Source organism: Geotrypetes seraphini, chromosome 1 (genome assembly GCF_902459505.1).
Source record: "Geotrypetes seraphini chromosome 1, aGeoSer1.1, whole genome shotgun sequence".
Classification (NCBI taxonomy): domain Eukaryota; kingdom Metazoa; phylum Chordata; class Amphibia; order Gymnophiona; family Dermophiidae; genus Geotrypetes; species Geotrypetes seraphini.
This window is the reverse complement of record NC_047084.1, coordinates 120,621,215-120,648,603: the sequence shown is the minus strand read 5'-3', so window position 1 is coordinate 120,648,603 and position 27,389 is coordinate 120,621,215. Positions and strand designations below refer to the sequence as shown.

At 47.6% G+C, this 27,389-nt stretch overlaps 1 protein-coding gene across 4 annotated transcripts in view; it reads left to right on the top strand.

Annotated features, from left to right (window-relative positions):
* Positions 1-27,389, top strand: part of LOC117357043 (zinc finger protein 501-like) — a 115,923-nt gene that overhangs the window by 37,754 nt on the left and 50,780 nt on the right. The window contains exon 6 of one of the 4 annotated variants that reach the window (XM_033937195.1): positions 3,469-3,527. The exons of the other annotated variants lie outside the window; for them this stretch is intronic. Within the exon in view, the coding sequence (XP_033793086.1) occupies positions 3,469-3,477 (9 nt within the window). The 3' untranslated portion in view covers positions 3,478-3,527. Of the gene's footprint in view, positions 1-3,468; positions 3,528-27,389 lie in introns of those variants that run through there. 4 annotated transcript variants of the gene reach the window in all.

The window sequence follows — 27,389 nt, the reverse complement described above, 5'->3', positions numbered from 1 at the left end:
CCCTTCCTCCTTCCCTCCTTGTTTTGGTCTAGTGTCTATCCCCCATTCCAGCCTCTGTCACTCTTCTCCCTGCTCTTCTTCCCCCAACTTAATCCGGCAACCAGGGCCGGATTAACCAATAAGCCCAGTAGGCACGTGCCTAGGGCCCGAAATGGTCAGGAGGGCCTGATGAAGGAGACCCCTCCGATCGGCAACACGGCCCCCCGATCAGCAACACAGGCCCCTCCCAGCGACAGAAAGTAATACAAACGAGCAACACAGGTAAGAAAGGCAAGGGGAACTGTAATTTTGCAAGTGGTGCTGCTTGCCCAAAGCTTCCCTCTGACGCAGCTTCCTGTTTCCGCTTGGGCGCGTCAGAGGGAAACTTTGGGCAAGCAGCACCACTTGCAAAATTACAGTTCCCCTTGCCTTACCCGCGTTGCTCTTTTGTATTACTTTCCGTCGATGGGGGGGGGGGACGCATTGCCGATCGGGGGGGGGGGCTGTGTTGCCGATTGATGCATGGGGGCGTCACTGTTCTAAAATAAAAAAATAGGAGTGGTGAGATGGGCCTGGGGTGGAGGGAGAGAGAGAAGGGGGCAAGGCAGAGCAGGGCAGATGATGGATGTGGGGAGAAGGGAGACTGAAGGGAGCAGGGCAGATGATGGATGTGGGGAGAAGGGAGCAGGGCAGATGATGGATGTGGGGAGAAAGGGGCAGGACCAGTGTTCCCGCTAAGCTGCGTTGGCCTGCGCTCGCGCACAAAATATTACATCGCAGCGCAAAGTTTCTCTTCACAGCGCACACACGCGTCGGTAAGGTAAGGGGACGCATTGGGGGGATTGCACTTCCCCACAATTGCCATGCTTCGGTTCCTCTTCTTCCTTCCTTCCTCCCCCCCCCCCCCCGCGGGACCCTGCGGCACCATCAACTCTTACTCCCTCTAATGTCGGCCCTGCAGCTCCAGACTTCCTCGCACCTTCTCCCCTCCCCCTTTGGATCGCTATTATTTTAAATGTTATAGCCGCGGAGCTGTATCCATCAGTGGAGATGTCTAACCTCGGCCTGCCCCGGAACTCTTACTGCAGCAGACGCCCGTCTAGGCAGGAACAGGAAGTCACTGTTGCAGTAAGAGTTCCGGGGCAGGCCGAGGTTAGACATCTCCACTGATGGATACAGCTCCGCGGCTATAACATTTAAAATAATAGCGATCCAAAGGGGGAGGGGAGAAGGTGCGAGGAAGTCTGGAGCTGCAGGGCCGACATTAGAGGGAGTAAGAGTTGATGGTGCCGCAGGGTCCCGCGGGGGGGGGGGGGGAGGAAGGAAGGAAGAAGAGGAACCGAAGCATGGCAATTGTGGGGAAGTGCAGAGCTGCAGGGAAGAGTGTTGCGGTACCCAGCTGGAGGGAGAAGGAAGATGAGGGAGGGAATTAAAGGAGATGCCAGGGCTTGGAGCGTAGGAGGAAGGTATGCCAGTCTAAGGGAAAAGGAAGGGGGAGATGTGAGAGCATGGAGGGGGAGCGAAAGATGGAAGAAAAGGAAAGGAGAGAGATGCCAGAGAATCAGGGAAGGGGAGATACCAGACTATGAGGAGAGGTGTGGGAGAGGGAAGGCGAGGAGAGAGATGCCAGACCAATGGGGTGAAAGGAGAGATGGAAGGGGGAGGCATACAGTTTCTGGAAGGGGCATAGAAGGAGAGAAGATGCCATATAGGGGAAGAGAGACGGCAGACAGTGGATGGAAGGAAGAGAGTTACAAGAAGATGAGGAAAGGAGAAACCACAGAAGACAAAGGTAGAAAAAAATTTCTATTTATTTATTGCTTTAGGAGACATGTGTCACTGTTTCTGTGAAGCATTGTATGCAGAGTCCAGCTTCTTGCTGGTTCAATTTAACCTTTGTCTATGTATTTTTATTTTATCCCCCCTTTTACAAAACTGTGAAGCGTTTTTAGCACCAGCCTTGGTGGTAGCAGCTCTGATGCTCAGAATTTTATGAGCATCAGAGCTGTTACCTCCGTAGCTAAAATCCACACTACAGTTTTGTAAAAGAGGGAGGGGTTAGTTTGTGATTACATATTCCTTACTAGGCGAAGGTGTTTTCTGTGTTCTGTGTGTTCGAAAGACATGGTTTTCTGTTAGGATTGACGGTGTAGGATTGATCTGTGCTGGTCTGGCTTGTTTAGTTTTACAATGGGTGTATTGATGTACTGCTCACTGCAATATGTAAGATGCTGCCTTTTCCTAGGTACTCATGTGTGACGTGTGGTTTGTTACTAAAAATCATGTTTTTCTTACAGATGGGGGGGGGTGCCAAAAAATGATGGGCCCCGGATGTTACATATGCTAGGTACGCCACTGTATGTAAAGATACCAGAAAGCTGGCGTAGCAAAAACTTCTAAGTTTTGAGTATTTAACCCTCCCACAATCTCACGGGCACTCGTTTCAAGTTTATTGAGATTTTGATTTAAACGCAATATCAAATATTTTCAATGCGTATAACAAAAATAAATTTGGGGAAATAAATAAAACCATTTGAACCAGTGTTCCCGCTAAGCTGCGCTGGCGTGCGCTGGCGCACAAAATATTACATCGCAGCGCACACGTTTCTCGTCACAGCGCACGATCGGAAGAGGCGTACGGCAGATGGCAGGGCGGCGAGAGGAGAATCGGGCGAGTTGGCTCATAACTTGCTGGCGCCCGATATTTTTGGCTCACGGTGAAAAAAGTTTGCTCACAACACCCGCCCGCTTAGAGGGAACACTGGGCAGGACAGATGATGGAAGTGGGGAGAAGAGAGATAGAATGGAGCAGGGCAGATGATGGAAGTGGGGAGAACTTGTACCCAGCCCTTACCTCCTCACCACTGCTACTGCTTTGCTACATGGTGGATGGGGGGGAAGAAGATAGAGTTAGTGGAGGGGTGAAGGAAAGGTGTGGCAAGCTGTGAGTAGACACAGTGAAAAGAGGGAAACTGAGGGCTGAATAGTAAGAAAGAATTTAACTTAGACAGAGGCAGAAAATAGAGAAGAAAGACCAGAGAAGAAAAGGAAAGGGAAGAAAGAGGAGAGAGATGCCAAAGAAGGGGAAAGGACACAGAGATATCACATCTGAGTGAAGGAAATGAGAAGAGAGATGCTAAAAACCACAGGGGGGAGGGAAGGAGAGATGCCAGTCTATGAGGTGAACAGAGGGAAGGTGATGGATGCAAGACCAAGGGGGGGAGGGGACAAGAGCAGAGATGGCAGAGGGAGACAAACATTTTCTGGAAGGGGCAGACAGTGGATTGAAGGAAGAGAACGATGAGAAGATGAGAAAAGCAGAAACCAGACAACAAAAGTAGAAAAAAAATTATATTTGTTTTATTTATTTATTTTTGCTTTAGGATAAGGTATTATTGTAGCTGTGTTGATAATTGTTTATTAATAGAAAATGGAAATAAGATGATACTGTTTATTGAACTAATTTTAATACATTTTTTACAAATTCAGAGACCATAACTCCTTTCCTCAGGTCAGGACTGGGATACCCAGATACAGAGGCGACCCGGGGAATTATAGACCGGTCAGCTTAACCTCAGTTCCGGGGAAGATGGCCGAATCATTGATCAAGAACAGTATCAGTGAGCACAAAGAAAAAAATAAGCTGATGAGAACAAGCCAGCATGGTTTCTGTACTGGAAGATCTTGCCAAACAAACCTGCTGCACTTCTTCGAGGGGATAAGCGAACATTTGGACAAAGGTGACCCCATAGACATAGTATACCTAGACTTCCAGAAAGCCTTCGACAAGGTACCTCATGAGCGCCTTCTAAGGAAACTGTGGAACCACGGGGTGGAAAGGGACATACACAGATGGATCAGAAACTGGCTGGCAAACAGGAAACAGAGGGTAGGAGTAAAGGGACACTATTCTGACTGGAAAGGGGTCACAAGTGGCGTTCCACAAGGGTCAGTGCTGGGATCATTGCTATTCAATATATTTATTAATGACTTGGAAACAGGGACAAAGTGTGAAGTTATAAAATTCGTGATGACACAAAACTCTCCGGTAAAGTTAGATCTGTAGAGGAATGTAAAGAACTCCAAAGGGACCTGGACAAACTGAGTGAGTGGGCAGATAAATGGCAGATGATCTTTAATGTGGAGAAATGTAAAGTTATGCACATAGGGAAAGGGAACCTGATGTACAACTACACGATGGGAGGGATGACATTGGGAAAAAGCAACCTAGAAAAGGACTTTGGGGTTTTGGTGGATAAAATAATGAAACCGGCAGCACAATGCGCAGCGGCCTCAAAAAAGGCGAACAGAATGTTGGGCATTATCAAAAAAGGTATCACTACCAGAACCAAGGAAGTTATCCTCCCGCTGTACAGGGCAATGGTGCGACCACATCTGGAGTACTGCGTCCAGTACTGGTCGCTGTACCTAAAGAAAGATATGGCGATACTCGAGAGGGTCCAGAGAAGAGCAACAAAAATGATAAAGGGCATGGAAAACCTCTCGTATGCTGAGAGGCTGGAGAAGCTGAGGCTCTTTTCCCTGGAAAAGCGGAGACTTAGAGGTGATATGATAAAAACTTATAAGATCATGAAGAGTATAGTGAAGGTAGAGAGAGACAGATTCTTCAGACTGGTGGGGGCAACAAAAACTAGAGGGCACTCAAAAAAATTGAAGGGAGATAGGTTCAGAACAAATGCTAGGAAGTTCTTCTTCACCCAGAGGGTGGTGGACACCTGGAATGCGCTTCCAGAGGGGGTGGTTGAGCAGAGTACAGTTTTGGGTTTCAAAAAGGGATTGGACGAATTCCTGAAGGGTAAGGAAATCCAGGGGTACAATTAGAGGGTTACTATACAAGACAAAATGCTCTTGAGTAATAGATCACTACAGGTCATTGACCTGGGGGGCCGCCGCGGGAGCGGACTGCTGGGCATGATGGACCTATGGTCTGACTCAGCAGAGGCAATGCTTATGTGCTTATACTAATCTGAAGAAAGAGGTTTTAACCTCTGAAAGCTAAGAAAGAAATGTATTAGTCCAATAAAATGATGGGCACTAAATTTTCTTCCCGCTATGTCCTATGCCTCCTACCCAAATGCAAAATATAAATTGGTGGGCTTCCCAAAGCCCTGCCAGCTGAAGATCTCTTCCTCTAGGAAAGAAGGGGAGTTTGTTTAGAGATGTTTGGAGGTTGCATAGAAGAAAAAACTGTACACTGGCACTAGTATGGTCATCTTTGTTTGTTTTGAATTTTAAAATAAAAGAAATAAAATGGAAATAAAGAAGTAAATACATGGGGGCGGGGCATTGTAGGTGAGGTGGGGCATGGGGGCCCAGTGTACTTGTGTGCCTAGGGGTCCTTACCGGCAACTCTCCCATCTCTTCCTCCAGGTATTTTTCTTTCCCCATGTCCAACATCTCCCCTCCCCCCTTCACTCTGGGTCAATCTCTCACACTCTGCTTCCCATCCCATCTAGCATCTTTCCCTATCTGTTTGTCCACCTGTCTCTTCATGGGCCATAAGAAACATTTTCTAAAGACTGGATGGGTGCATTTCATTCTAGTTGTGCTGCATTTGCTGAACTATCTTCTGAGCCACCAGTAATCAAAGAACTCAAGAGTTTTATCTTGGTTGTGACATGTATATCCTGGACATCTGGATGATTCTACTGGACTCTACAGACCTAGATTTTCACTTGTGTATGCTGGAAACTACAGACATATTTTCCCACAGCCAGGCCCAGCCTGTGTACCTTGCTACAGCTGCAGTCTTTGCAATGCCAGCAATGATGTTCTTGTTTTCATTCCCTGCTGGGAGTCTATCTCTTCAAGGCCCTGCTGGACTCTTATCACTGCTGTATGACTTCATATGCCAGACACCCTAAAAAGCCATAAACCATTTATAATGAGCAAGGAGCTCTGCTCATGTGGGTGTAACAAGATGAAAGAACTTGGTACCAAACCATGGACTCTCTGTCTCTGAACCAAGCTATGGAAACTAGACAGCTGGATTGTGGAAAGGCCATCTCGTTGCCAACTTTTCATCTTACAAGGACACCAACTCGAATATGCAATGAATTGTATCACTTCTAATTAGTAGCTGCAGGTCTCCGTGCTGAAAGATGAGAGTTCAGAACCAGTTCTCTGTTTCTGAAAGGCCCCCTTTTACTGGGGGGGTGGGGGGTGGAGGTGAGAGAGAGGCGTGGACGATAGGGAAGAGTTAGCTGTACATTATTTTTATGTACCAATAGGGAAGTACATAACTAGAATTCGGGGGATGGCCTTTTTTGGAACAAAGGAAGAATTTCTCTGTATAAAAAACACGTGCAGTCTAAGAAAAGCCAGAGAAAGATTCTCTTACTTATGCTACGGGGAACTGCTAGCCCCCCTGCTAAGCATATGAGTGCAAATTCTTCTCTCCATTGTATATTCTGAACTGACAATACTTTATATATTTTTTTGTGCTATGCCTTGGCTGCTGTAATATTGTAACTTTTTATACTACCAATAAACTAATATTGTCTGTTTTGGAAGATACAATGCCGTCTTGTAGTTATTCCAATGAGGTCAGCAAAGCAGCCTTTTTATTTCAGTTGCTATGTGGCTGTAGCTCATGGTACAAGCTACAGGATCTTATGTCTCTTATCATGAAACTGGCCAAAAAGTGGCAGGAAATGAAGCACTTTAGCACTTTACTTGCTCCTGGGCTGAATAGGAGGAAGAGTTTGATAATAAGTTCAGCACAGCTAGAAGTGAATGCAGTGTGTGCCATGTATTTTTGGTCTTAAAAAATGTTTTATATTCCCCATGGGAAGGGGAAAGAATTTGAGTGGAGCCTGTCACCTCTTAACTTCATCCTATGGCCTCTCATTCCAGAGCTTCCTTTCAAATGAGACTCAACTCGTGCGCATTTATGCCAAGTAGGTAAATGTATCAGCATGAACAACACTGGATTTTCTTTTTAATCAGCAGATTGAATGGTGTGCACATTTTGGATGATTTTTTGATGACTGGCTTTTTTAAAGTTTTGTTAATTTTGATTGGGCCCCCATCAGCCTGCCGCATCATGTGACTTCATCATGTGAACCACTGGAAGTTGGTTCCTGCTTCCTGCTATATATGTGGGTTTTATCTTACGCCATTAGTGCATTGCTGTATGGAGAGCTTCTGTTGACATCCCTGAGGCAGCCAATCATAGCGATACAGTGGACCAACATGTATGGAATATCAAGGCTATGCTAAAAGAAGTCATTGTCGAGACCATAATTCCACGTCGTACAGCTAAGTAGATGTACTTCCCCATTTTTGCCCTGTGCACAGTGGTGGACTGTTGCCTGATTTGAGAGTAACTTTCATTAATGTGTGGAGTTTTTTATGCTGATGAGAAGTAAAAGTTGACCAGCTTATAATCAGTTTTGGTTGCTGTCAAAGTTCCCAGTGTTGAGGCTTTTTCTCCACACTTTTCAGTTTAATGGTTCTCTCTTTTGGGCACGACTTTTACCACTGGCTGGTGACATAATTTATACTTATTTAATTTAAATGTCTCTATCATATCTCCCCTCCCCTGCAATTCCTTATTGAGATCCGTAAGTCTGTCCCCTTACGCCTTATGATGAAGATCATGCACCATTTTAGTAGCCTTCTTCCTCTGGACTGGCTCCATCCTTTTTATATATTTTTGAAGATGTGGCCTCCAGAATTGTACACAATATTCTAAATGAGGTCTCACCACAGTGGGGCATCAATACCTCCTTTTTCCTACTGGCCATACCTCTCCCTATGCAGCCTAGCATCCTTCTAAACATCTGTTCATGATGTGGAAATACATGTGGGTTACGGAGAGGTATTTGAGACCCGCTGAGGACCAGGGGGGGGGGAGGAGGAGTCAGTTCCTGGCTTCTGGTTGCTCTTCACCCCACCAGAGCCCTGTGACTGAGGACTCCCTAACTTAGTTGGGAGGGAGCAGAGACAAACAGAGGAAGAAAAGCTTCTTAATGTTCCTAGCCCCGCCAGAGCCCAGTGACCCAATGGGACTTTTAAGCATCTGGGAGGGAACAGAGAGGGAGAGAGAGAAAAAATAGAAGGCTGTGATTACCCCTGGCTCCTGCCCAGGCTTGACATTTGGAAGGAGGCTCTCTGAGTTACCCAGGGCGTGGACAGAGGAACTGAACTGTAGGTACGGAAATAAGGAAAATATGGGGCCTAAGTGATTTACCTGAACTAGATTGAGACTTTTTGTACAAAGTTGCTATTAGGGTTACCATATTTATCGTCAAATATATTTTATTGAGCACCAAGAAAAATAACAATCAGAAGCAAGAACAAAGAACAACAAGGTAGCTCTAATTTGCACAAAAAATCCAGCAAACCTACCCCACCAACCCATCCCATCCCCCCCACCCTCCCCCACTCTCACTGATGCCAAATAAAGCAAGGTAAAGAAAAGGATAATACCAAGACCCTAGCAGTTCAGAAGGCGGCTACGAGCCACCAGAGATAGTGTCGACCAAAAGGGCTCCCAAATTCGTTGGAAGGCCCGTCCAGGCAAGGAAGAAATGTCTTGAACTCCTCTCCGTTCCCAAGAAAGCAACGAAGGACGTCATCGACAGAATTGAGAGGATCCTGGAGGGGGCCGAGACGGAGGAGACAGCTGTGGTAATCCATGTTGGAACCAACGACGTCCAGCAGGAGGAACTACAACAGGACTGCACTAACTGATCAGTTCAGGATCCTGGGGAGGAAACTGAAACTGAGGGCAAGGAAGATAGCCTTCTCAGAGATCCTGCCAGTACCGAGAGCGGACGCAAGGAGGCAGAGCGAACTACAAGCAATTAACGGTTGGCTGAGGAGATGGTGCGAAGAGGAGGGTTTCCTTTTTGTTCGGAACTGGACAACCTTCTTGGGGAAGAATAAGCTCTACAGGAGAGACGGACTGCACCTGAGCACGACTGGGATGAGGATGCTGGCACGCAACGTCCAGAGCATCAAATTTGGCTTTAAACTGAAGAAGAGGGGAAAGCCGACAGTCGATCTGACACATCGGACAAAAGTATCAAATAAGGATACTGAGCAAGGACATTGTAAAAGAGGGCTTGGGACTGAGTGGGAATTTTTGGAAAAAGAACATAAGGACGCAATGCAGAGGCCCAGGGCCAAGGATATTGAGCAAGGACACTGTAAAAGAGAGCTCAGGGCTGAGTGGAAGTTTTTAGAAAAGGGACCTAAGGATGAAATGCAGGGGCATAGGGCACAAATGAAACTGGCAAGCATGATTAACAAAGAACAACGGGAACCAGAGGGGCAACCAAACATGGGGAAGCAGGCTGAGGACGAAACAGACACACCACAGGAGGAGGATGACCGAGACGAGGCTTGGGGACTGGCAACTCACGAGGGGGTCACAAGGAGCGCCAAACCACGAGGAAAACCAGCAGAAAAGGCAAACAACCGGGACTTACATTGCCTATACACTAATGCTAGGAGCCTAAGGGCCAAAATGGGAGAGCTGGAAATCATAGCCAGCAAGAAGGGCCTGGACATAATTGGAGTCACAGAAACATGGTAGACTGATGACAATAAATGGGATGTGGCTATACCAGGGTACAAACTACAGGAGGGACAGGTCACACAAAAAGGGTGGAGGAATAGCGCTATATATAAAAGACTCCATACCTTCAACCAGGATGGAAACAACAGTAAGGGTGGATGGCTTGGAATCACTATGGGTTAAGCTACCGGGAGGAACTGGAGCAGACATTAAATTGGGTCTGTATTATCACCCACCTGGACAAATGGAAGAAATCGACCAGGATCTGGAGATTGAACTGAGGCAGGTATGCAAAAGTGGAAGTGTGGTGGTGATGGACTTCAACTACCCGGGAATAGATTGGAGTATCGGGCACTCAAACTGCACGAGGGAGACCAAATTCCTGGATGTCATGAGGGACTGCTTCATGGAACAACTGGTCACGGAACCAACATGGGGAGATGCCACTCTTGACCTAATCTTCAACGGACTAGGGGGACCCGCAAAGGAGGTGGCGGTACTAGCCCCACTAGGAAACAGCGATCACAACACAATCCAGTGCAGGTTAGAAATTGGATCATCAAAGGTGAAAAGAACTACAACGACAGCACTCAACTTCAAAAAAGGGAATTATGATGCCATGAGGAAAATGGTGGGAAAGAAACTCAACGGCAACGCAAGGAAGATGGAGTCCGTAGAAAAAGCCTGGACCCTACTCAAGGGTACGGTGCTCGAAGTACAGAACCTGTGCGTCCCCAAGTTCAGGAAAGGGTGCAAAAGAATTGAACAAAAAATCCAGTGTGGATAACAAATGCAGTGAAAGAAGCGATAAGTGACAAGAAAGCATGGAAAAAGGACCAAACAAAAGACAACCAAAAGGAGCATAAAAAACACCAAAGGGAGTGTCACTGAGTGGTTAGGAAAGCAAAAAGAGAATATGAAGAGAGACTGGCGGTGGAAGCAACAAACTTCAAATCATTCTTCAGGTACGTTAAGGGGAAGCAACCAGCAACGGAGGAAGTGGGACCCTTGGATGACAGAGATAGAAAGGGAGTAGTAAAAGAGGAAAAGGAGATAGCTGACAGGTTAAACGAGTTCTTCACGTCAGTTTTCACGAGGGAGGACATAACCAACATTCCGGAACCCGAAGAGATCGTAAAAGGAGATCAGGATGATAATTTGGTCCAACTAGAGATGAGCCAGGTGGATGTCCTCAGGTAGATAGACAGGCTAAAGAGCGACAAATCGCCAGGTCCGGACGGCATTCACCCAAGGAAACTAAGGAACGAAATAGCTGAGCCACTTCGACAAATATGCAACCTATCCTTAAAAACTGGAGAGATTCCGGAGGACTGGAAAATAGCAAATGTCATGCCCATCTTCAAGAAAGGCTCAAGGGGAGACCCAGGAAACTACAGGCCGGTGAGCTTGACCTCGATCCCGGGGAAGATGATGGAAGCGCTGATTAAAGACAGCATCTGGGAGCACATCGAAAACAATGGACAGCTAAAATTGAGTCAGCATGGCTTCTGCAAGGGCAGGTTATGCCTCACGAACTTATTATACTTTGAGGGGGTAAACAGCCAGGTGGATAAAGGGGAATCCATAGACATCATTTACCTTGACTTCCAAAAAACCTTTGACAAGGTACCACACGAAAGATTGGAATAAAGGGCCATTACTCAGACTGGCAATGGGTCACAAGCGGAGTTCCGCAGGGGTCGGTGCTGGGACCGCTCCTGTTTAATATATTTATTAATGACCTAGAGGCGGGAACAAAATGTGAGGTTATTAAATTTGTGGATGACACCAAACTATACAGCAGGATCAAAACCATGGATGACTGCGAAGATCTCCAAAAAGATCTGACAACGCTGGAAGAGTGGGCCAAAAAGTGGCAAATGAGCTTCAACATAGGGAAATGCAAGGTCATGCATGTAGGGAAAAAGAACCCGATGTTCACTTACAAGATGGGGGGGACAACCGCTAGGGATAAGCAACCTTGAAAGAGACCTGGGAGTGATGGTAGACGCAACACTGAAGGCGTCGACGCAGTGCGCCACAGCGTCAAGGAAAGCAAACAAAATGTTGGGTATCATTAAGAAGGGTATCACGACCAGGACGAAGGAAGTCATCCTGCCACTGTATCGTGCAATGGTGCGCCCGCATCTGGAATACTGTGTCCAGTACTGGTCGCCGTACCTCAAAAATGACATGGCAGTACTTGAGGGAGTCCAGAGAAGAGCAACTAAGCTAATAAAGGGTATGGAAAATCTCTCATATACTGACAGACTGAAAAAGTTGGGGCTGTTCTCCCTGGAGAAGCGGAGACTTAGAGGAGACATGATAGAAACCTTCAAGATCATGAAGGGCATAGAAAAAGTAGACAGGGACAGATTTTTCAAATTATGGGGAACCACAAGTACAAGGGGGCACTCAGAGAAATTGAAAGGGGAAAGGTTTAGAACAAACGCCAGGAAGTTCATTTTCACCCAGAGGGTGGTGGATACATGGAACGCGCTTCCAGAGGCTGTGATAGGCAGGAGCACGCTACAGGGCTTCAAAGAAGGTTTGGATAGGTACCTGGAGGACAAAGGGATTGAGGGGTACAGATAGGAGTAGAGGTAGGTTATAGGGATAGGAATAGAGGCAAGTTATAAAATTAATCAGGGACTACTGCTCAGGCAATAGGCCTGATGGGCCGCCACAGGAGCGGACCGCTGGGCGAGATGGACCTCTGGTCTGCCTCAGCGGAGGCAACTTCTTATGTTCTTAATCATGTGACTACGCCAAAGGGAATAGTCAGGAGCCCCCGGTTCCATCCACTTAAGCAAAATGCATGTGATAGCAATCACTGCCGTCCAAAGAAGGAACTCGGAGGCCTCAGGCCGATGAGGATAAATGTGCAAAGAGGCTCCAAATAACACCAAGGCTGATCTCCGAACTGTAATGTTCCAGATGTATCTACAAAAAGAAAAACAGCGTCCCAAAAAGTCTGTATTGATGGACATGACCAAAAAGCACAGTTACTTACCATAACAGGTGTTATCCAGGGACAGCAGGCAGATATTCTTAACGAATGGGTGACGTCACCGACGGAGCCCCGGGATGGACACTTTTAACTAGAAAGTTCTAGTTGGCCGCACCGCGCATGCGCGAGTGCCTTCCCGCCCGACGGAGGAGTGCGTGGTCCCCAGTTAAGATAAGCCAGCTAAGAAGCCAACCCGGGGAGGTGGGTGGGACGTAAGAATATCTGCCTGCTGTCCCTGGATAACACCTGTTACGGTAAGTAACTGTGCTTTATCCCAGGACAAGCAAGCAGCATATTCTTAACGCATGGGTGACCTCTAAGCTAACAGAGAGGGAGGAGGGATGGTTGGCCATTAGGAAAATAAATTATGTAACACAGATTGGCCGAAGTGTCCATCCCGTCTGGAGAAGGTATCCAGACAGTAGTGAGTAGTGAACGTGTGAACTGAGGACCAAGTGGCAGCCTTGCAGATTTCCTCGATGGGCGTGGAACGGAGGAAAGCCACAGAAGCAGCCATAGCTCTGACTCTGTGGGCCGTGACATCACCTTCCAGTGAGAGACCGGCCCGAGCATAACAGAACGCAATGCAGGCAGCAAGCCAGTTGGAAAGCGTCCGTTTAGAGACAGGACGACCTAAGCGGTTAGGGTCGAAGGAGAAAAAGAGCTGAGGAGACGAGCGGTGAGCCCTGGTACGGTCAAGGTAGTATGCAAGGGCACGCTTACAGTCCAGCGTGTGCAACGCCTGTTCCCCAGGATGAGAATGGGGCTTAGGGAAAAAGACAGGCAGCACAATGGACTGGTTGAGGTGAAATTCCGAGACCACCTTGGGAAGGAATTTAGGATGGGTACGCAGAACCACCTTGTCATGGTGAAAAACAGTGAAAGGTGGGTCGGCAACCAGTGCATGCAGCTCACTAACCCTCCTGGCAGAGGTGACGGCAATGAGGAAAAACACCTTCCAGGTTAGAAATTTGAGCGAAGTTGTGGCAAGAGGCTCAAAAGGAGGTTTCATGAGGGCTGATAAAACCACATTCAGGTCCCAGACGACTGGAGGAGGCTTCAGAGGTGGTTTGACATTGAAGAGGCCCCTCATGAACCGGGAAACCAGGGGATGAGCCGTGAGAGGTTTTCCGAGGATAGGCTCATGAAACGCAGTGATGGCACTGAGGTGGACTCTGATTGAGGTAGACTTGAGGCCAGCGTCGGACAGAGAGAGCAAATAGTCCAGTACAGTTTCCACCGCCAATGAGGTGGGATCGTGGTGATGTAGTAGACACCAAGAGGAGAACCGGGTCCACTTCTGATGGTAACATTGGAGGGTGGCCGGTTTCCTGGAGGCATCCAAAATGCGACGGACAGGCTGAGACAGATTCTCTGGAGAGGTCAGCCCGAGAGAAACCAAGCTGTCAGGTGGAGCGAGGACAGATTGGGATGCAGTAGAGACTGATGCTGCTGTGTAAGCAGAGTAGGAAACACAGGAAGAGGAATGGGTTCTCTGGAGCTTAGCTGGAGCAGGAGGGAGAACCAGTGTTGGCGAGGCCACCGAGGGGCGATGAGAATCATGGTGGCTCTGTCCCTGCGGAGTTTGAATAACGTCCGCAACATCAGAGGCAGTGGAGGGAAGGCATAGCAGAACCGATCCGTCCAGTCGAGCAGGAATGCATCCGGGGCCAGACGATGAGGGGAGAAGAGTCTGGAGCAGAACTGGGGCAGTTGATGGTTGTGAGGAGCTGCAAAGAGGTCCACCTGAGGAGTGCCCCACCGAGCAAAGATGGAGCGGAGTGTGGGAGGATCCAGAGTCCACTCGTGAGGTTGAAGGATGCGGCTGAGATTGTCGGCCAGGGAGTTCTGTTCGCCCTGGATATAGACAGCCTTGAGGAAGAGACTGTGGGCCGTGGCCCAGGTCCAGATGCGGATGGCCTCCTGACAGAGGAGGGGAGATCCGGTGCCGCCTTGCTTGTTTATGTAGTACATGGCGACTTGGTTGTCTGTGCACAGGAGAAGAGCCTGAGGGTAGAGAAGGTGCTGGAAGGCCTTGAGAGCATAGAACATGGCCCTGAGTTCCAGGAAATTGATGTGATGTTGATGCTCCTGAGGGGTCCAGAGTCCCTGGGTGCGAAGATCTCCCAGGTGAGCACCCCATGCATAGGGAGAGGCATCTGTGGTTATGACCATGGAGTGAGGGGGTAGATGAAAGAGTAGACCCCTGGAAAGATTGGAGGAGTTCAACCACCATTGAAGAGATTGCTGAAGAGACGATGTCACAGAGATGGGATGAGAAAGAGGATCCGTGGTCTGTGACCATTGGTTGGCTAGAGTCCACTGAGGTGTCCTGAGGTGGAGTCGTGCCAGAGGAAGTACATGGACCGTTGAGGCCATGTGGCCCAGGAGGACCATCATCTGCCGAGCTGGGATGGTTCTATGAAGGAACACCTGACGACAGAGTTGGAGCAGGGTCCGTTGCCGGTCTGAGGGAAGAAACGCCCTCATCAGAGTGGTGTCGAGGACGGCTCCAATAAACTGAAGTCGCTGTGTGGGAAGCAGATGCGATTTGGGGTAGTTGATCTCGAACCCCAGGAGGTGGAGGAAGGAGATGGTGTGCTGAGTGGCTTGTAGCACAAGAGGAGACGTAGGTGCTTTCACTAACCAATCAAGTTTCAAGTTTTATTAATTTTAATATACCGACCATCAAATTAATATCTGGCCGGTTAACAATAAATTTAAAAGATAGAAAGACTTAAATAAAATAGGTGTATTAATAGTATAATGTGAACATGAATGACATTACAGGACAAACTGGAGAGTGCAGGTAGTGGGGAGAGGAGGGGAAAAGTTACATATTTGAGAAGAAAAAGGAGATAGTGGGGTTGTGATAGGACATAAGGGGTGGGGTCGCTTTATCAAAGCGGTTTGTTGCTGGTAAGAGGAAGAGAAATAATGAGTCTAAACATTAGCGAAAGCATCGCGGAATAGGAAAGTTTTTAGGCCTGTCTTAAATTTATCTAGTTGTTGCTCATCGCGCAGTTGCTGTGGTAGGGAGTTCCAAAGGGTTGGAGCAGTTACGGCGAAGTTTACTTTTCGTGTATAGTAAAAATCTTTTATGGAGGGGATGAAAAGAAGTTTTTGATCAGTTGATCTTAATGTGCGTGGGGAACATTGGGGAATGAGAAGTTTATCGAGGAATGATGGCAGGTGAGAAAGTTTTATTTTGAAAGAAAGTAAGATGATTTTATAGGTGATACGGTGGGTAATGGGGAGCCAATGTTCTTTTTTTAGAAGAGGAGTGACATGATCGTATTTACCTATTTTATATATAAGTTTTATTGCAGTGTTTTGTATTAGTTGTAGACGACGAATTTCTTTTTGAGGAAGACCATTGAGAAGAGAGTTGCAATAGTCTAGATGAGAGATAACTAATGAGTGTATCAGAATAGTGATTGACTTGACTTCTAAAACAGAGGTTAAATATCGGATGATACGTAATTTGAAAAAGCAGGTTTTAACAACTGAACTTATATGGTCATGGAAAGTGAGATCCCTATTGATGATGACACCTAATAGTTTTATTTTAGTGTTCATTTGAATTGAAGTAGATTTGATTGAAATATTTTCCAGTAAGAATTCTGTAGATTTGATTGGAAGTAGGAGGCTTCGAGATTTATCTAAGTTGAGGGAGAGTTTGTTTGTGAACAACCAATCATATATAATGTCCAATTTATTATTTATGTCTTTTATATCAGAATTGTTTGATGTGTTGATCGGGTGGAGAAGTTGTATGTCGTCGGCGTATGCGAAGACAGTTAATCCAATGGATTGGGCTAATGTAAGGAGAGGAGATAGAAAGATATTAAATAGTAGAGGGGATAGGATTGAGCCTTGAGGGACTCCGTAGGATTGTATTGTAGTTGCGGAAGCAACATTGTTTACGCGAACAATGTTGTAGCGTTCGTTAAAGAAGGACGTAAACCATAAAAGAGCTGGGCCTATGATACCGCAGTCTTTGAGTCTGTTGATAAGAAGAGAGTGATCGATGGTATCAAAGGCTGCCGCTAGGTCAAGGGAAATAAGAACGACAGATTTTTGATGGTCGTGATAATATTGAATGGTTGAGATAAGACCTAATAATGATAATTAAACATAAGAACATAAGAAGCGCCATCTCCGGATCAGACCTTCGGTCCATCAAGTCCGGCGATCCGCACACGCGGAGGCCCTGCTAGGTATACACCTGGCTTATTTTATAGCCAACCATATCTTTATATGCCTCTCTCAAGGAGATATGCATCTAGTTTGCTTTTGAAGCCTAGGACTGTCGATTCCGCAATAATCTCCCCTGGGAGAGTATTCCAGATGTCAACCACTCTCTGTGTGAAGCAGAACTTCCTGATATTAGTCCTGAACTTGCCCCCCCTTAGCTTCATTTCATGTCCTCTTGTCCGTGTCAAATTGGACAATGTAAATAATCTTCTCTGCTCTATTTTGTCGATTCCTTTCAGTATTTTGAAGGTCTCGATCATATCCCCACGCAGTCTCCTTTTCTCAAGGGAGAACAATCCCAGTGTTTTAAGTCGATCCTCATATTCCAGTTTCTCCATACCCTTCACTAGTTTAGTTGCTCGTCTCTGCACCCTCTCCAGCAGTTTTATATCCTTCTTTAAGTAGGGAGACCAATGTTGGACGCAGTATTCCAAGTGGGGTCTGACCATTGCCCTATAAAGCCGCATTATAACTTTCTCCGATCTACTCGAGATTCCTTTCTTTATCATGCCCAACATTCTATTTGCCTTATTTGCCGCTGCCGCACATTGTGCCGACGGCTTCAGGGTCCTATCTATCAGTACACCCAGATCCCTTTCTTGTTCACTTTTTCCCAGAGTTGCACCTGACATTCTGTACTCGTATTCCTTATTTTTACTGCCTAAATGCATTACCTTGCATTTCTCCACGTTGAACTTCATCTGCCATTTCTCCGGCCATTTTTCTAACCGACACAAATCGCTCTGGAGTTCCTCACTGTCCTCCTGCGATCTGATTGCCCGGCAGAGTTTTGTGTCGTCTGCAAACTTGATGATCTCACTGGATGTTCCGTTTTCCAGGTCATTGATATAAATATTAAAAAGGATCGGCCCAAGTACCGAGCCCTGGGGTACACCACTAGTCACTTTCTCCCAGTCGGAGAACTTCCCATTTATGCCCACTCTCTGCTTCCTGTTTTCCAGCCATTTGCCTATCCATCTTTGTATATCTCCCTCTATGCCATGGCTTTGTAGTTTCCTAAGAAGTCTTTTGTGTGGAACTTTGTCAAATGCTTTCTGGAAGTCCAAGTATATTATGTCCACCGGCTTTCCACTATCAATTTGCTTGTTCACGGTCTCAAAGAATTGGAGTAAATTCGTCAAACACGATTTCCCTTTCCTGAATCCATGTTGACTGGGTTTCATCAAGTCGTGTGTGTCCAAGTGCTGAACTATGCTATCCTTGATCAGTGATTCTATCCTTGATCAGTGATGCTATCCTTGATCAGTGATTCTGTTGAATGAGATGAACGGAATCCGGTTTGGCAAGGATGTAGGGCGTGGGTTTTTTCGATAAAGTCGGTAAGTTGGGCGTGGATGATTTTTTCGGTTAATTTGGAATTCGTGGGTAGATTAGCGATAGGGCAGTAATTTTTAGGTAAAGAGGGATCTAGGTTGGGTTGTTTGAGTTTGGGGAAAATAAGGGCTGTTTTCCAGGCATTGGGTAAGATACAGTCGGAGAGAGATTTAGATATCATTTCTGAGATGAATGGGCCAAAGAAAGAGAAAAATTTTTTGAGAATGGAAGGAGGGATACTTTCCGAGGGATTGTTGGATATGTTTAATGATTGTAAGATAAGATGAAGGTTGGCTAATGAGGGCATTTTGAAGTTTGAAAGAGTGCTGAATGAAAGTTGTAATGAGTCGTTAAGGTTTTGAGAAGAGGGATCAGGGAGTAGTGATCCGAGATTTGATCTGATATTTTTAATTTTAGTATCAAAGAAATGTGATAATTCGTCTGCGTGAGGCTGGGTAGAAGGGGGTAGGTTTTTTTTCTTAGAATATTTAGAGAGTGACTGGGCTATATTAAAGAGAATGGAAGAATTACGAGTGGAGGTAATGAGTTTTGAATAATATTCTTTGTTTGTTTGTTGGATGGTTTTTTTATAACGAGAAGCTTTTTCCTTATACATAATGAGAAAGTTATAGAGTCGTGTTTTGCGCCATTTATGTTCGATAGAACGTAGTTGTTTGCGGAGTAAAGCCAGATTTTGGTTGAACCAGGGTTGATGATTTTTTTGGGTTTGTTTCGAAGAAGTATGTTTTTCTACTTGAGGTGCCAAAGAGTCTAGTAGAGATTTGGTTGAAGTTTCCCAGAGTGAGGACTGTTCTGAGATAGAGAGAGAAGAGAAGTCTTTAAGGTTTAAATTAAAAGAGGTTTGAATTGCAGACAGGGTTAAATCATTGGTCTTACGGATGTAATATTTATTCTTTTGATGTGTTTGACTGATTGGTGCTGGGAAATCTTGTTGCCATGTGATTAGAGTATGATCGGACCATGGTAGGGTATGGAATTGGAAGTTTTGAAAGAGATGTGTAATTGATGTGGGGCAGAGAACCATGTCTAGGGTATTTCCTGCAGAGTGGGTAGGTGTTGAAATGAAGGGGGTTAATGCTAGATCAGAAATTAATGTTAAGAGTTCAGATGTATTGGGATTGTTAGGAGAATTGAAATGAATGTTAAAATCTCCAAGGAATATGGAGTCAGGGTACGTAATGTTAAAGTCTGATATAGTGGAAACGAGGGATGCAAGTGAAGATTTTGTTACTGGAGGGGGGAGATAGATAAGAAGAAAATTAAGGGGAAGAGAATGTTTTATGGAAAATTGCAGAATTTCAGAGGGAGCGTAGGAGGTTAGGTTGAAGGGATTTGGTTGGAGGGAAACGGAATTGTGATAAATGACTGCTATGCCTCCTCCTTTTTTATTTAGACGGGGTTGGAAAATTGCCTTGTAATTGAGAGGGCAGGCTTGGGTTATGTATGCTTCCTCTCCCTCGGTTAACCATATTTCGGTAAGGCATAGAATTTGAAGATAATGTTGTGTAATGGTGTCATGAATCAAATGGTATTTATTTTTTAAGGATCGGACGTTTACCAGGCCTATATTGAATTTAGTTGAAGGATCGTTAGGAATGGAATGATAAATTGAAGTAGGACAGGTAGAAATAGGGATATAAGATCTTGGGTGAGTTTCTGTTTGGGCAGAATAGGAATTTTTCTTAGGGGGTCTATGGCCCCATATGGTGGGGATAGAGGCCATTGGTTTAGGGTCAGAGTATTGAGGAGTGGAAAGATTATTATGGAAGGTAGTATAGGGTAGAGGAGGGGAAGATATGGAATAATGTAACAGAGATGGGACTCCAAGAAGAGGGCAAAGATTGTGTAATGTTTTTAAATGGGTAGTATTTGAAAGGAGGTGAAGTAGAGCAAGAAGTAGCTGCATGAAGGAGCGCATAAAGGAGCAGGACCTGCTCCTTAGGTGTGCTCCTTTGGCGTGCGCCGCAAAGCAGGCAAATAAGTAGGTGAAGCTACCAGTGATGGTAAGTGGGCGGAGTCGCCAGCGCCGCCGCTTCGTGGCGGCGGTCTCTTTGGAGACCAAGAAGGGGAACACCTGGAGGTTGTGGGACCTGAGAAAGGCCGCCACCACAATGAGGCACTTGGTGAACACCCTGGGCGATGATGCGAGGCCAAAGGGTAGCACTTTGTACTGATAGTGACGGTGCTGTACCTGAAATCGAAGGTAGCGACGTGAAGTCAGATGGATTGGAATGTGAGTGTAGGCCTCCTTGAGGTCTAGGGAACATAGCCAGTCGTGTTGAGAGAGAAGAGGGTAAAGCATGGCAAGGGAGAGCATTCTGAACTTTTCCTTGACGAGACACTTGTTGAGGTCCCGGAGATCGAGGATGGGACGGAGGTCTCCTGTCTTCTTGGGAACCAGGAAGTAGCGGGAGTAAAATCCGTGACCCCTTTGGTCTGGGGGTACCTCTTCGATGGCATTGAGAAGAAGGAGGGATTGGACCTCCCTCAGGAGGAGAAGGGATTGGGAGGAGTGAGAAACAGACTCTATGGGAGGATTGTCTGGTGGAAGAGTCTGGAAGTGGAGAGAGTAGCCATGGCGAATGATGTTGAGGACCCACAGGTCTGATGTGATGACTTCCCAACGGCTGAGAAAGAGTTGAAGGCGTCCTCCGATCGGCTGAGGAAGAGGCAATGATGGTGGGAGACTGGCTATGCCCTGGAGAAAAGAGTCAAAAGGGCTGAGATGGTTTTGACGGAGGGAGAGGCTTGGCAGGTTGGTGAGACTGTGAGCGAGCCTGAGTTTGATGCTGTTGACGAGGTCGGCGAGGCTGTTGTTGAGGCGGGTTGAGAGGTCTGGCCGAGAACCTGCGTTGGTAGGAAGGCTGCTGTCTGTAGGGGCGAGCAGGTGGGGTCTTCTTCTTAGGTTTTATCAGAGTATCCCACCTGGTCTCGTGTGCCGAGAGTTTCTGGGTGGTTGAGTCCAGGGACTCCCCGAAGAGTTCATCACCAAGACAAGGTGCGTTAGCCAGGCGGTCTTGGTGATTAATGTCGAGGTCAGAAACTCTCAGCCAGGCCAGGCGCCTCATGGCAACAGCCATGGCAGATGCTCGAGAGGTCAGCTCAAAAGAGTCATAAATGGAGTGCACCATGAATTTCCAGAGTTGGAGTAAACTGGAAATTTGTTGTTGAAAAACAGGGACCTTACGCTCAGGGATGTACTTTTGTAAGGAGGAGAGTTGTTGCACCAAATGCTTCATGTAGAAGGAGAAGTGGAAGGTGTAATTATTAGCCCTGTTTGCAAGCATGGAATTCTGATATAGGCGCTTGCCAAATTTATCCATCGTTCTGCCCTCTCTGCCAGGAGGGGTGGAGGCATAAACACTGGAGCCCTGGGTTTTCTTTAAGGTGGACTCCACCAGAAGGGATTCATGGGGCAGTTGAGGTTTGTCGAACCCCGGGATAGGGATGACCCTGTATAAACTATCCAGTTTTCGAGGGGCTCCCGGTACCGTGAGAGGGTTTTCCCAATTTTTGTAAAAAGTTTCCCTTAAGATGTCGTGGACGGGTAACTTCAAAAATTCTTTGGGGGGTTGTTCGAAGTCTAAGGCGTCAAGAAAAGCCTGGGACTTCTTAGAGTCGGATTCCAACGGGATAGAAAGAGCCGCCGACATTTCCCTGAGAAATTTAGTGAATGAGTACTGTTCAGGTTTGGAACTGGTATCGACCATCGAGGGTTCCTCGTCCGTTGATGAAGCCTCATCATCGGTACCGGGTGGGGATTCTTCCCATAAGTCCAGGTCCCTGACGTCAGTGTGCGCAGGACGGGACGGTGGTGTGGATGGCTCAGTGTGGCGAGTCTTAGAGAGAGATTTGCCAGAGCGCATCGAGACGGTGCCGGGGGAGGAAGACCGGTGCCGGTCCTGGTCTCGGGGGGACCGGTGTCGGTCTTGACGTCTGGGAGGGTCGGCGTCAGAGCGGGGTTGCACGGAGGGATTGAGTGGTTCAGCCGCAAGCACCGGCATGGACGTGTTCAACGGTACCGATGGTGTCGACACCAGTGGCATGGTGCGAGGCTCGGTCCGGTACCGGAAGGAGTGGGGCCAATATTGCTGCCTACAAGTGTTGGAGTTGTTGCTGTAGTTGCTCCTGCAATTGGCTTTGGAGTATGGCCGCAATGCGGTCGTCCAGAGGAGGCACCGGTACTGCTTTTTTCTTTTTCGGTACCATAGGTGCCGCTCCATGCCCCGGCGATGAGGAGGCCGATGACGAGGCACTCACCGAAATCGGGGCAGAGCGTTTTTGGGGTCGGCGTGATGCCGGGAGGACTGGCGTCGCCGCTGTGGCAGGAGGGCGCTCAAGGGAAGTGGAAGGCTTCTTAGCCGGCTTACCTGGTGCCAGCGACCCCGAGGAAGGATCAGGCGTCGTCGAAGTAGTCGGTGCCGACTTTTGCGGTGCCGTCGACAGCGTGGCCGATTCCATGGCAGATCCGGTACCGAAAAGGATATTCTGTTGGATCTGTCTATTCTTTAATGTACGTTTTTTAAGAGTAGCACAGCGGGTGCAGGTGTCAGCCCGATGCTCTGGACCCCGGCACTGTAGGCACCAATTGTGCGGGTCAGTGAGAGAGATCGGGCGTGCACACCGCTGGCACTTCTTAAAGCCCGGCTGAGGGGGCATGAAGGGAAACACGGCCTCCGCAAAATCAAAACCGGAGGCCTGTATGGTGGCAACAGGCCCCGCCGGGGCCGGCTTGAAAAATAGAGAAAAAAGAAAAAGTGAAGTTTTTTTTTTTAGAACGGAAAAGAAACCCGAAGGGAAAAGAACAAAAAAAGAAGAAAATTTTGCGAGCGGGAAGGCAAAAATCAGATTTTTCAACAGCCGTTGAAAACACATGCGTCTTCTTCGCTCCGCGGAAACGAAGAAACTGGGGACCACGCACTCTTCCGTCGGGCGGGAAGGCACTCGCGCATGCGCGGTGCGGCCAACTAGAACTTTCTAGTTAAAAGTGTCCGTACCGGGGCTCCGTCGGTGATGTCACCCATGCGTTAAGAATATGCTGCCTGCTTGTCCTGAGATAACATATGGTCGAGACCAGCGTCCGGAGCACCACAGCGCCGGCAGTCCGCAGTCGGGCAGAGCCCCGCCAGGAAAGCTCTCCGAGGAGAAATATACAGGCAGAGAGTCAATTTGAAGTGTTGTTCACAAAAGATAGCATATTTACTATACAAAGGCAGCTTTTTAATAGCAGTCAAAATGACTTCATCAGAAAATTCCATATTCAAATCTCCCACCCAAGTATCCCACAATTTAAGACAAGCAAGCATAGGGGACTCGTCCTTCAGATGTCTATGGTGAAATTTCAGGGGGACAGGCTGTTGGGAACCAAAGGTAAAGGCCTCCATCAACAATTCTCGACAGGAGGCCGAAAGATGAGTACTTGACAAAGAGAAAATGTAGTGGCGAATCTGAAGGTAGGCATAGACATCTGTACGAGGTAGAGAAAATTCCTCGCAAAGCAGGTCAAAGGGTTTGATCAGACCCTCGTCATCAACCAAATGAAACAAAAAACGAATCCCCTTTGCTTCCCAACGCACAAAGCTAGCTTTGTCTACCCCAGGAGGAAAGCGGATAACGTAAAGGTAAAAAGGGAGAGACAGTGGGACTGAGGGAATGAAACCTACAAACCCAGTGCCAGGCCCGACGAAGGGGGCAATGCAACAACGCACTGGGTGTAGATTCCCATTTGGAAAGCAAAGGAAAGTGAAGAAACGCACTAAAGTGGGTAAAGATAAAGCAAGAAAGTTCCAAGGAGGTGTTAGTAAAAGTTGAGGTGCCACTAAAAAGGTCATTAATGTGACGCATGCCACAAGCAATCGTCAAGAAACGTAGATTCAACAACCCCAAGCCACCTTTGTACCAAGGGGAGGCTGCCCTCTTATAGGGTAGGCAAGCCCGTTTGCCCATCCAGAGGAACCGCTGCACCATGCGTTCTAGACGCTTTTCATCATGAGGAGAGAGATAGAGGGGAAGAACCTGAAAAATATAGAGCCACTGTGGTACAATAAGCATATTATAAAGACTCATCCGGCCCAACAAAGAAAGGGGAAGACCCCGCCACAACTGTAGCCGCAGCCCGGAGGCAGAAAACAAAGGGCTAACATTGAGAGAATAGAGGCGGGTGAGTTCCATAGGAATGTAGACCCCTAAGTAGCGCAGCTCAGATTCCGCCCACCGTAAAGGGAAGAAACCCCGCCAAGAACTACGAACCGCCGGACAAGAAGGCAAAGCCAAAGATTTGTCAAGATTCAGAGAGAGGCCAGAGTGAAAACCAAATTCAGAAATAAGGTCCAATGCAAGGGGCAGAGAAACCTCGGGATCAGTCAGAATTTAAAAGAGATCATCCGCAAAGGCCAAAGTCTGCAAGGACTCACCCGCGACTCGAAGGCCCCGCACCTCATCGGTGTGATGTAAAGTACAAAGTAGGGGTTCCAAAAATAGCAGAAAAAGCAGAGGAGATAGGGGGCAGCCCTGTCTAGTACCCCGGAAAATGGGAAAGGAATCCGTACAAATACCATTAACCAACAGAGATGCCCTCGGATTAGAATATAAGGAACGGATTGCACTCAGGTAAAACCCCCCCAGCCCCACATGTTCAAGAGTAGGAAACAAAAAGGACCAATGAACACTATCGAAAGCTTTAGAGGCGTCCAGGCTCACAAACAACGAATCGATGTTCAATTCCTGGCAATGAGCCAGTGCAAAGAGGACCTTGCGCACAATGCGAACTGAGTGCCGACCCCTAACAAATCCAACCTGGTCCTCATGGATAACAGAAGGGAGAAGTGGTGCAAGACGGTTGGCCAAAACGCGAGAAAACAATTTTAAATCAACATTAAGTAAAGAGATCGGACGGTAAGACCCCGGGTCATCTGCCGCCTTACCGGGCTTCAATAACAAAGTAACCAAGGCCTCGTTAGCATAGCGAGGGAAGGAGCCTCCACTGATAGCCGCATTGTAATAGTCAAGTAAGGGTCCGCAAACGCGGTGAGAGAGAATACGATAAAATTCACCGAAAAACCCATCCGGACTAGGGACCCGACCCGACCGAAGAGATTTGATGGCAACCTGTAATTCCAATGCTTGAAGAGGTTCATTAAGGCGAGTCGCCACATCTGCAGCCAAACGCGGCATGCCTGAGGAATGCAAATAGTCAGAAATGAGGTCCCCCGAGATCTCATCTGGTGCAGCATATAGCCGAGAAAAGAAATCACGAAGCGTCTCCGCCACCTGCGACGTTTGTGTAACCCGACCCCCCCCCCCCAGGAGTCTTAAGCATCAGGATCGGCCGACAGCCCAGCCGAGCATCGAGACGGGCCAATAACCGCCCCGGTCGATTACCAAATCTGTGGAATCTATGTTTATGGAAGGCCGCCCATTTCATGGACCTGGAGTGGAGTAACGAATTAAGCGTAGCCTGAGCAGACAGATAGTGTTCTCGAGTAGTGGGAGAGGGAGCAGCCTGAAAGGCGCGCTTAGCTGCGCCGAGATCACGTTGCAGGGTTATGATACTACGGTTAATACGTTTGTGTCTGGCACAGAGGAAGGAAATAATGTGACCTCGAAACACGGTTTTGGCGGCTTCCCAGAACAAAATGGGATCTGCCTGATGATGTGCATTATGTTGTAGATAATCTTCCCATTGAGTCTCCAAAAAAGTTTGAAACTCCACATCCTGGGCCAAATAGAAGGGAAATCGCCAAGAAGGAGAACGAACATATGTCGGATCCAAGTGCATAGCAATCCAAATTGGAGCGTGATCTGAAATGGCCAAAGGGCCAATCTCCGTGGACGAAATGGAAGGAAACTGACCCAGGGACACAAAAATGTAATCGATGTGAGACCAGGTATTGTGAGCTCTAGAGAGATGAGTATAGTCCCGGGTCTCGGGATGCAAGAGGCGCCAAGGATCTACCACCGATAGTGTCGCAAAAATCAGCAAGAAGGTGGCCTCGAGTCCCAAAAGTAGAGGGGGGGGCCCCGACTTATCTAATTCAGGATCACTAACCAAATTGAAATCACCCATCAAAAGCAAAGGTTCACAGAATACCGGGAATGGAGAGCAACCAGGTCATGTAAAAAGGCAGATTCCGACAAATTAGGGCCATAAACCACCAGTAACAGATAACTCTGGTCACCCATCGAAATTCGCAAAAGTACCGTATTTGCCGGCGTATAAGACGACTTTTTAGTACCTTAAAATCATCCCCAAAGTCGGGTACAGTTTACATGCCCTTACTTGTGGGGCTGGATGTACTCAGTCGCGCGGCTCTTCTTCTCCCTACCTTCTCTGCTTGCAGCACAGAGCCGAACGGAAGTCTTCCCGACGTCAGCGCTGACGTCGGAGGGGAGGGAGGGCTTAAACAAAGCCCTCCCTCCCTCCGACGTCAGCGCTGACATCGGGAAGACTTCCGTTCGGCTCTGTGCTGCAGGCATGGCAGGTAAGGAGAAGGAGAGTAGCCTCGCGGTTCGAGGGGCGGCCGCCCCGCCCCGGTTGCAGCACAGCCGGCCAGGTTCCCTTACTTTTGTGGCACTTCCCCGACCGACTGATAACAGCCCGGGTCCGACAATCCTCCCTGCCCTGTAGCCGCGAATCTAAATACCTTCTTACAGCAGCTGTAAGAAGGTAATTTAGATTCGCGGTTAAGGGCAGGGAGGTTTGTCGGACCGGGGCTGTTGTCGGTCGGTCGGGGAAGTGCCACAAATGTAAGGGAACCTGGCCGGCTGTGCTGCACCCGGGGCGGTAGAGAAGGTGTGCGGAAGAAGGGGTCGTCTTATACGGCGAGTATAACACAAAACTCTATTTTTTAACTAAAAGTTGGGGGGTCGTCTTATACGCCCAGTCGTCCTATACGCCGGCAAATACGGTAGATGACGACCCTCCAGTGATTTGTCAAATAACTGCACACCAAGGGGTGAAGATTTCTGAAGCAACACCGCCACACCCCTATGACATCCAGGCGAAGACGCAAAATAAACCTCCCCCACCCAAGAGCGCCGTAACTTAAGATGTTCCTCATCAGTGAGCCGAGTTTCTTGCAAACAGGCAATATCAGCATGATGTCGCTGAAGCGCAGCCAAAATTTTTGACCGCTTGATCGGGGACGTAATGCCCCCTACATTCCAAGAAGCGAGCCTAAAAGGGGAACTCACTGTGGCCAGAGGAAAGAAAGAAGATGACTCAAGGACAAGCGATGCCTC